Source organism: Tasmannia lanceolata, unplaced genomic scaffold (genome assembly GCF_043159265.1).
Source record: "Tasmannia lanceolata isolate RefF3 unplaced genomic scaffold, GAP_Taslan_0.1 ptg000002l, whole genome shotgun sequence".
NCBI classification, from domain to species: Eukaryota; Viridiplantae; Streptophyta; class Magnoliopsida; order Canellales; family Winteraceae; genus Tasmannia; species Tasmannia lanceolata.
In genome coordinates, this window is record NW_027518679.1 from 28,106,566 (window position 1) to 28,117,421 (window position 10,856).

The 10,856-nt window shown below is 38.3% G+C and overlaps 1 protein-coding gene across 1 annotated transcript; it reads right to left on the reverse strand.

Moving 5' to 3' along the window:
• Positions 1-4,159: 4,159 nt before the first annotated feature.
• Positions 4,160-8,882, reverse strand: LOC143883522 (putative pectinesterase 67). The gene is made up of 5 exons (XM_077386866.1): positions 8,498-8,882; positions 6,819-6,981; positions 6,531-6,737; positions 5,469-5,716; positions 4,160-4,453 (listed from the first exon to the last, which is right to left on the reverse strand). Exons 1-5 carry the CDS (start codon positions 8,755-8,757, stop codon positions 4,303-4,305), a joined length of 1,029 nt encoding a protein of 342 aa, XP_077242981.1. The 5' UTR covers positions 8,758-8,882; the 3' UTR covers positions 4,160-4,302.
• Positions 8,883-10,856: the final 1,974 nt, after the last annotated feature.

Genomic DNA, 10,856 nt, shown 5'->3' on the forward strand with positions numbered 1-10,856 from the left:
TTCGGGTAGGGGCCCACATTATTTGGATGATCCAAAGCGTTCATTTGATGGGTCCTGACATAGATATGGTGTGCCCAAAAAATCAGCTCCATCGGATCATCCTAACCCTTCAATCTATGAACAAACCTTCAGCTGAGGGGGCAAACCTTAAACAAATTGAAACTACAGGGGTGTATTTGTCACGTTTTAAACTATAGGGGTGGAAGTGGATGTGTCAGAAACTAGAGGGGGTGTAAATGTAATTATCCCAAAGTTAAAAGTGAAAACCCACGCACCCACTGTTACTGTATGTGAGTGTAATTTCCTACTTCTATGAGTTGAGTTGATTCAAGTGTTTGATTCAGCATTGTTTGATCGTAATTACAACATTGTTTGATTACAGCATTGTTTGATTCAAGTGTGATGTGAGTGTAATTACATCATTGTTTGATTCAAGTGTAATGTGAGTGTAATTTCTGCTTCTATGAGTTGAGTTGCCTTGCCAAACAAGAATTTTCCTTAAAAATTTGCGTCAACGTGAAAAAACCCGACCCGACCCGAACCGACCCGAGATTTATCATGGGTAGGGCCGGGTTTGGGAATCGTGGGTTTTCCGAAAAAAAACCTGACCCGACCCGACCCGAGATATTTCTCGGGTAGGGTTGGGTTCTCCAAAACCCGACCCGCCCGACCCGAGTTGCAGCCCTATATAAAATGATTCAAGGGATCATCTTGTCATTCATGGAGGTTTCCCATTGGATAGATGAGAATAATGATTGAAAAGAAGCTTCATCCATCTCCTTCAATCTTATCCAAAGAGTTGCGAATTCATATGCTGATAGGCTTGCCAAAGATGGGGTCGTTAGAGCAAGTCTTGAGATTTTTTACTTCCACCGTAAGAAGAGTGTTATTTCATGTAGATGTTTAGCTCCGTGTAATGATCATCTCGGTCGCTGTGTTGTTTTCCTTTTTCTAGTTAATATGAAAATTCCTATCATTTCAAAAAAAAAAATCATAATGGTATCACCAAACAAAGAATCTAATTTATTTGTGTCAATGAGCTTGAAAATGCATTATAAGAGGGGAGATGATTTTCTCGCCCCCTAAGGATAATGCGCCCCCTCTTAACGTGATTTGACGTCAAAAAGCGTTAAAGTCTGCCCACAATTTACGTTGAATGGGGGGCACATTATCCTATAGGGGGACGAAAAATTCATTGCCCTATAAGAAATACAAAGATGCATTATAAGAATAACCAGTGTCGAGAGGCCAAAACCTCCCCATCAACGTGAATTTTCTATGGTGCTTTTAGATTTATAGGTTTCATGTTAATCAAAATTCATGAAAGGAATATATTTTTAGTAAAATCATTCATGATCAAAATAACCAAACAAAATTTCACATAAGAACTATATGATTATAGATTGTACTATTATACATCGGCATTCCTCCCTACACAGAATGAGGAAATTGTAAATAACCATGTTCTTGTAAAATTTGCACGTATTACATGAGTCTTCAATTAAGATGCTATGTTGCAAGCATGGTTTTAAATTTCGACCGAAATCCGAAATTTCGGACCGCAAGCATGGTTTTAAATTTCAACCGAAATCCGAAATTTTGGACCGAAATTTCGGATTTCGGTGGAGACCGACACCGAAATTGACCAAAACCGAAACGGTCATTTATTTCGGCCGAAATTTTAGAATTTCGGTCGAAATTTCGGTTTTTCAGAAATTTGACCAAAAAAAACTGTTTTTTTAATATTAATTTAATATTTTACTGCAATTTCGACCGAAATTTAATATTAAATAAAATAATCATTTCGGGTTATGTACCAGATTTTGACCGAAATTTTGAAAATCCTTGGTCAGAAACCGGTACCGAAACCGAAATTTTAAACCTTGGTTGCAAGGCATTGGAGTGGCTGTATGAATAGTTACTTTTATTCAAACAAACAAACTGTTGACATGTTTTGTGTATGAGCATTCTTTACTCTCAATTTGAAGGATGTAATTTACTAAGTAAAAAATAAAAACCTTTCTATGTATTGAATTATTAAGAAAATTCCGAGAATATAGTTGCTCAGTGCCCTTATTTGAACCTGGAAAAGAATGCTGCCTTGGGGCAGACCTTAAATTAGTTTGTCACCAAATCTTCATTGACTTCTTATATCTATGCCCTTTATATTGCCTACACCAATCAACCGATATTTTTTTTCTTAAGTTATTTTTCCTAAAATCTTTTGACATGTTCTCTCGTTTCTTTTCTTTTCTTTTCTTTTTTAAACTGGTTCTTTTGACATGTTCTTTGTCTACACATTCGTCTTGAGTGTATTACACAAGAATATTTTGTTTTCTGAGGGACACCGATTTGCTTGGAGCATCTTCTTCTCCATCGAACACTTAGCCATGTTTGGCAACCCTGAAAAATTATTCCATGGAAACTTCATGGGCCAAACTATGTGAGAGGAGATGAAAAGGGAGAAAGAGAAAATTGAGTGGGCGGGTGTGTCTATTGGCATGTAGGGGTGTCAATTTTGGCTCGGGCTCGCAAGCTCGCTCGAGCTCGGCTCGAAAAAAGCTCGGCTCGAGCTCGGCTCGAATCCTTAACGAGCCGAGCCGAGCCGGTTTGCCAGGCTCGTTAAGCTTAACGAGCCGAGCCCGATTTAGGCCAGGCTCGGCTCGGCTCGGCTCGTTAAGGCTCGTATAAAATATAATATAAATTTTTCCGTAATTATAACAGTAATAAATATAATTTAAATATAATAGAGTAGGAAACAGCTGTACATAATCATGACTTTTTTCTGTAATTGTCATAATTTTCAAACTTTTGTTCGTTTTTTTTTAGTAATTGTCATAACTTGCCAACTTTTATTCGTAATTTTTCATTTAAAACTTTGCTTTTAGGTATTTTACTTTTTCGCCCGTAATGATTACTTTTTTTCTTTTTCCTTTTTGCTAGCGACCTTTGCCAGACAACTTTTTCTTTTTAAAATAACCGAACCAGTTTTTTCTTTTTGCTAGCGACCTTTGCAAGACATCTGTTTCTTTTTAAAATAGCAAACCAGCCAAGCTCGATAAGGCTCGCGAGCTGCTCGCGAGCCTAGCCGAGCCTGACCGAGCCGAGCCGAGCCGAGCCTGGTTCGAGCCCGAGCTGAGCCCGAGCCTAACCTTTTAGCTTAACGAGCCGAGCCGAGCCTGGCCAAGCTCGGCTCGGCTCGGCTCGTTTACACCCCTATTGGCATGTAATTAGCATCAAAATTCCTAAAAACTAGTGAAAAGAAAATACATATTTAGAATTGGTTTTTTATTTTCGTGGCCGTTTTTAGGAGCTTTTCATGCTCCCCTCAACTAGGGATGCAACTTGGGCGGGCTCAACCAGAACCCAATCGCTTCAACCCGGAAAAAAGTCGGGTTGGGTTGAGTTTAGGTTGGGTTTTCTCAACCTGGGTTGAGTTCAGGTCGGGTTCGGGTTGAGGGCTTGGGCAACCCGACCTAAGTGAACCCGACATTTTTAATAATATTTTTATTTTTTAAGCTTAAAATCTCGGGTTGGATCGGGTTGAACTCAGGTCGGTCAGGTTCGGGTTGGGGTTGGCAAAAAGGGTTCCTCGGTGAGGTCGGTTTGAACCTCGTAGGGTTCGAAGTCAGGTCGGGTCGGGTTCGGGTTGGCCTAAACCCGACCCAACTCGATCCGAGTTGCACCCCTACCCTCACCCCACTCTCCCAACCATCTCCCGTCCATCTCTCACAACTCCTCAGAAATATTCAATGAAATATTATTTTCAACGTGGCCTTAGTATTAAATAAATGATATATTAATTTAATACTGATTAAGTTTAAAATTGCAGTTATCTTTGTCTTTTACATTTAAGGGCATTTTGGTATTTTAACAAATTAGAAAAATATTTCACGAGAAATTCGGTCACAAAATGATGACATCAGATGGGATGACTGCCTTTTGTAAATTGTAAAGGAAGAAGATCGCTGTTGCAAATATGACAAAGTAGGAGACTTCTTTTGCAAAATCTCCAAAAAAAAATTTGGGTAATTTAAACAGAGAACAATGTTTACCCAAGGTTTTTTTTTTCCAATTCACTTATTTACTAGTAGTGGAGAAAACCCTTAACTCAATAACAATGCATGAGAAACGCAAATTCCCTTTACCTTTGATTAAATACAATGTTTGATACACGAAATAATCAAATCATATGGTTTCCTTTACAGCTCCAACAAACCAGGGATCAATCTTTACAATGACTTCACCTTTCCAATCCAACAATCAACAATGTCTTGCAGAATTATCCCTAATATTCAAGATTTAGTAAACAGGCAACCATTCCTTGCCGTCGATGAAATCGATCGACATGAACGAAGTAGCTTCTTCTTCGGTCAGCTGTCGAGACCATGAGACGCGATTTTCTGGGTCTGCTCCTGGTCCATGGCAATGGTACTCCCCAAGAGTTAAGTTCCTGCTCCAATCAACATTCATAGTAAGAAAATGAAGGAATTATTACTGTTTTTTTGGTACTAGAGTAGCATAAAATTTAGAAAATATTTTTGGGATTTTTATATGGTCACCCATTTTTACAGTGCAAAACCATTTTGTGGAATGATTAAACAGCATAGTTCTCTTAGACATAACTGTCGTACAGTTGCGTTTCTAATAATTATAATATTATTGGTGCCACATTTTTATGTACAGCATTAAAGAGTATTAATTATCAGCTAGGCATTGTCCACCACCCCATTCCTCTAGCCACCTGACAATCTTCATTCAATTCTTTGTACTTGCCCTGCTCCTTACCTATGTTTCTAGTGCACCGGGTTTTATACGTGTTTGTCTGACAATAAGAAAACCGTACGACCTAACTATGGCCACTATCAGGTGAGAGTATGATGTTGTTGCTCTGCCTACATTTGAAATTGGTGCCACTGCCACTGCCACTGCCATACTAGTGTCCATGGCTGTTGTGACCATCAAAATGGATTCTTCTGAAGAGGTTGAACAATATTTCCTATATACTTATATACAATATGTACCTAGATTATTTCGAAGAAGCTGAACAATATTTCCTATATACTTATATAATACAATATGTACTATAGTATTTGCTTTTAACCACATTAATGTTCGCCTATATGTGCTTTGAGCAATATTTTCAAAGAAGGTACTCTCTTATAACTTATATCACCGGATTTTTGCATTAAGTATCAGAAATAAGAGAGTATTAATTAACAATATAGGAACAATGCTGTTTCCTGTATATTTGCCTCTGAAAGGATCGATCAGGCTACTGATATCATTTATTCCTAGGTCTGTTGCTTTGGACGTAAAACGGGAGTAAAACAAAATTTACACCCAGTTGTAAGTGAAAATGGGTGTGAAATTTATGGGCAGAAAACAAATTTCACACATTTTTAACGAAAAATGGTCGTAAATTTTGTTTTACATCGAAATGAAGGACAGGAGCTTGGAAAACATACTTTGTGCTATCGTCGTAACTCCAATTCGTCCATCCATCTGAAACAATTGTCATGGAAAGGTAGGTCTCGGCAAAAATGACCCTGGAATGAGCTGCCCTTGGTCTACCCAAGTAAACTTTTCCAATTCCATAAACCTTGCCTTTCAAGAACACGAAACCAGAGTTATCGTCTGCGGATTTCCTGTTGTGAGCTGTGATGGAGCCATGAATTGTCGTTCGCTTGTCTGCAACAACAAAGATCTCGCAGCTCTGCACCCAAAAGCAAAGGAAGAAACTAACTTCAAACTTCAACATAATTTCTCTCTCCCAATCTATCAACCTATCATAATCATATTAATATAGTTTAATTTGAATCAATGCAGCTTATGGTGACTTTTAGATAATTACATTTAATGTTTTTGCCCCATTTAGTTAGAGATGAACTAAACAAGAAAATGAGTCTTTAACATGGCAAGCAAGAAAGAAAAACAGTCAATTGAATATTTCTTGGAGTAAAAGAGAAAAAAGATTTTCCATTTCAAAGAAAAAGAGAAAAAGATATGCAAATAAATCATGAACTAGAGAAATAAGCATGTGACTTAGTCCCTGTTTGGAATTTTCTAAAAAAGTTGGGAAAGAAAAATATTTTCAATAGTTGCTACTTTTTAACACACGAAAGAAGAAAAGTTGAGCCAACCCTATTCAATTTTTACTTAGAGAGACCTTCATTTTATTATAGGCTACTGATATTGGCGCTACCATATGTGTTTTAATAATTGCACAAACTCAGCTTGTCAGTTCTTTTTAAATTTGCTTGTGAGAGCTGTTTGGGAACTATAATAACCTTTGACAGCTCTTTAATTACTAAAAGACAAGATGAGTTAGTGAAATTATCAAACCATGGTTGGGCTTATATCATTTCCTTTATTACAATATCCCACTAAATTTACCATAGTCATATCATTTCCTTCTAAATCTTGGAAAGAAAATTTTGTCTCAAGAATAAATGTTTCATTAGAAATTTTTTTTCTTGCAATCCAAACAGGGACTTAAGGAGTGTAAATAAATGCAGCATTTCACTCACATGAAAAAGGGATTCGGCGCGGCCGAAGATGAAATCGATGGATCCCGTGATGTAGCAATTATCATAATAATGTCGGCCTACAGCATCAAAGAGGGTGTTGTAGAAGCTGTAAAATCCACAATGGTAAAATGCGACCTTGTCGGCTGAAACAAATGCCGCCACTGTTCGGTTATTTGAGACCCCAGCAGCCCCTACTGGAGCATCATTCTATAAAAGAAAAAAAAATGTTAAATTATGTTAAATTACACTAGATTAGTTGAGGCTAAACCTAATTGTTAATTTTAGTACCTTGAAGCTGATTCCCCATGCAATGAAGTGGTGAGCTTGAACTTCCAATGTCGCCGACTCAGAGTTATTTGTGGAGCTATCATTCCATATTATAATCGTCTTTCCCTTCCCGTTTCCTCTCATGAAAATGTATGGCTTGTTCTCTGGTATCAAAATCTTTTCTCTGTGCGAAAAAGCAAAAGAATCTTCAAACTACGTATTATTGCTTCACACCATGTCACAAATATCTCCGATATTTTCAAAATATAGTGATTTTATCATAATATTTTGATAAAAGGAAAAAATCCCGATATAATCCTGAGAATTTAAAAAATATAGCGATATTTTAATTTATTGTGATATTATCACGATATTTTTTAGTTTTTTTAGTTTTTTTCTTAATTTATATACTTTATATATTTTAAATTATTTTATTTTATCATTTTCCTGAAATAAATCTGAAAAAATAAAAAATAATAGTATATCTCAAGATATTCCCTTGCTGATAAATTCCAGAAAACGATATTTGCGACATAGCTTCACACAGACGAAGCAAAGAGAAAATATTTTTCTTGTTCTTATCATTCTTCTTTACCCCTCCCTGTTGTGCAAATGTCGATCAAGGATATGATACAAATGCAGAATAGCAAAAGAACAAGAGTCACTTTTGGTTGCACATAGTTGCCTTAATTGTATAGTGGTGAATTAGAATTGATGTAGTCAACAGGTATAATAGCAATGAAGTAGTCTCATCATAGAGTAGTGTATGTAAGTAGTGTTTGATTGTCAACATAAGTAATTTCCTGGGTGAAGTGTCACTTTCATAATTAGGGAGCAACAAGGAAGTGTCATTACCAATATAGAGAGAGGAAGAGAGAAAAAGAAGAGTGCTAAATCTCAAGACTATACCAATATAAGGTCTGCCAATACTTTATATAATACCACCAACCTAATCAAGTACAAAGTTTCACTCAAACATAGAAACTATATATGTCGCCTCCTAGGACCCCGCCTCCTAGCTAGGACCGAGGGAAGCATTAGAAAATGGTCCCTCCGAGCCGCACATAATGAGTCATCATGCAAAAATCGCACCAATTTGATGATCTTGACCGCTCAAACATAGAAACTATATATGTCGCCTCCTACCACCAACCTAATCAAGTACAAAGTTTCACTCAAACATAGAAACTATATATGTCGCCTCCTAGGACCCCGCCTCCTAGCTAGGACCGAGGGAAGCATTAGAAAATGGTCCCTCCGAGCCGCACATAATGAGTCATCATGCAAAAATCGCACCAATTTGATGATCTTGACCGCTCAAACATAGAAACTATATATGTCGCCTCCTACCACCAACCTAATCAAGTACAAAGTTTCACTCAAACATAGAAACTATATATGTCGCCTCCTAGGACCCCGCCTCCTAGCTAGGACCGAGGGAAGCATTAGAAAATGGTCCCTCCGAGCCGCACATAATGAGTCATCATGCAAAAATCGCACCAATTTGATGATCTTAACCGCCCAAACGTCCCAACAAAATCCTTAGTCAATTCATAAGATACATGATTTGATTCATGTTTTTTTATTTACCATAAAAAACTAAATGCTATCTCAACAACAACAGTGAAGAAGAAGAAGAAGAAGATATACGGGTTCAATGCCAGGTTACCCATAATAATTTATTGTGGGTCCATAATTACCTGTACACCCCTTTCCTAACATGGATGATAATCCATTGTGAATTCCCCTCAGCTATAGAATCAATGGCGTCTTGAACCGACTTGAAGTCCTCCTTCCCACTCTGATCAACTATTATAGTACGGTTGGTGCCGATCTTCTCCGTCAAGAGCGGAGAGTCAATGACAACATCGGCGGTAATACCATTAGCAACGTCCGAGAGGGCAATTGAGAGGATGAAAACGACGACAAAGAAGAGAAGACGCGATGAAGACAGCATCATCTTGACCGCCCGTGAATGAGAAGGGAGGTTTTAAGGTTGTGGATTTTATGAGAATGGAGATGACATTGTTGTGTTGTTTTTCTTTTCTTTTCTTTTCCCTTTTTCCTGTTATTTTGTTCTTCTATTTTTAAGGGTTTGGCGGTTTTCATCACAACCAGACATGGAAAGGCCTTGTTCATCTGTTGAGGGGAAGGAAGGACCGATTCTTTGGTGAATTTACTATTTTGAGAGATCTTTTGTTCTTGGGTTTTGGCCTTTAAGGGTTCTTAATTTGGAGACTTGAAAAAATCTGTAAATTTTTTACTCATTGACAGATTTTGATGCGAGGGTTTGTTGAGGGTTTTCAACTAGCTAACATCATATGTTCTGTATAATTTAAAAATACGAGCAAGGCCTTACATTCAATCTCGAATGATCAGGTCAAGCAATCCTAACCATCTAATTAAATATGTTTTTTGGGACTTTTATCCCATCTCTATGGAGATAGGAATTGTTATGTACCTTACCATTACGCCAAAAGCTCCAGAGCTGATGGAACGCGTTAGGCAAGGCCCTTCAAACCTTGTCCTATAGCAGGCTGGGTCCCACCCAATCCCATACCTAGGTGGGCTCCCACTTAGGACAGTAACATACTAGCACGATTCCGAATCCGCCGTCCTCGGCAGCCCACTTTGTGACGGCTTTCACTCTGACCTTTTTTTTCCAGGAAGCCTTGATCCACAGGTCGCCTGATACCAAATGTTAGGTACCTTACCGATATGCCAAAAGCTCCAGAGCTGATGGAACTCGTTAGGCAAGGCCCTTCAAATTTGTCGCATACCAGGCCAGGTTCCATCCTGTCCCATACCTAGATGGGCCCCACTTAGGACCATAACAGAAATCTAGTAATAATCTGTTCGTTGGATTGGCTTTTCTTCTTGGATAAATTTAACTTCTATAAAGGCCATTCCAATACACGGATTTTAGAATCTTGGATTTCCTCAAAATCCTGGAAGAGAGGCGAGACAAACAGACCGTCCGTCGTTTTCTAATTTATCGCCCTTCTTTCGGTCGAGCAAGAGAGTTAGAGATCGTCTCATGTTTCCGGGTTTTAAAAATCTCAGGATGGGGGAGAGATTTCTAAAACCTAGATTTCTTACTTAAAATCTAGGATTCTAAAGAGAAACGAGACTAGGAGTGCTAAGGACTGCCATAGCTTTCAAACAAGGGTTTGCTACCTTGTTTCAAAATGGGGATGGGGCCTTAACACGGTCAAAGCAAATCCTAGTTGACTAGATGCAATGCGATCGAATACTCTGATACTTGGTTGAGGCGGTTAAGCACTTGGTTCACAGTCATAACTAAGGAGAGCCAAACCAAAGGAGTTTTGATTGATTTTTTTTTAGAGCAAAATGAGGACTTGGACAAGAGTGGGACAACAAGTCAAGCCAAATGCCTCTGAGAACTCCATGATCATATGAGTTTAAGATCTTGATCTTAGGGTTCCGCTAAAAGCATCTAAACCGTTGGTTTTTTGTAGTTCTTTATCTAAAGCATGGGATCACCATTCGGTATAAGTATTACGACTATAGGAGAGTCACCACATGATGTTATATATGCTCAACGGTCTTGATTGCATGCGGGGTCCCTAGTATTGATCAACACCATTGAATCTGACCGCCCTATAGGCCTAGTCCTTCTATTCTAAATAAGAGGAATGCTAGATTCACAGGCGCCCTTGCAAAAAAGGGGGCAAGGATCGCCCCTATTAGTCAAATGCCATTAAAGACGGCACAGAAAATTATGATCATAATTGTCTTAAATGACATTTGACCAGTTGGGACCTCTTTTTCGCAAGGGGCCTGTGAATATAGCATTCCCCAATAATAAATAAATGGATTCTAAACTCACAGGCCGCCCTTGCATATTTGAGATGAAAGGGCGCTCCCATTGGGTGAAAGTCACCACCCAATGGGAGCGCCCTTTGCACGGGTGCCTGTGAGTTTAGCATCCCTGTTAACCTCTAATAAATAATCTTAAAGGAAAAAGAAGTTTTGTACACCTGGTTTATGTGTGTGGATAGCGGTCTTGATATGTTTAGCCACTATCCAACAGTATGA

Coding starts and splice junctions, on each gene's coding strand:
- LOC143883522 (XM_077386866.1), bottom strand. CDS start 8,757: ATGATGCTGTCTTCATCGCGTCTTCTCTTCTTTGTCGTCGTTTTCATC. Junction 6,982..8,497: donor GTTAGGAAAGGGGTGTACAG/GTAATTATGGAC, acceptor TTTTTCGCACAG/AGAAAAGATTTTGATACCAG. Junction 4,454..5,468: donor AGTTACGACGATAGCACAAA/GTATGTTTTCCA, acceptor TGATTGGAGCAG/GAACTTAACTCTTGGGGAGT.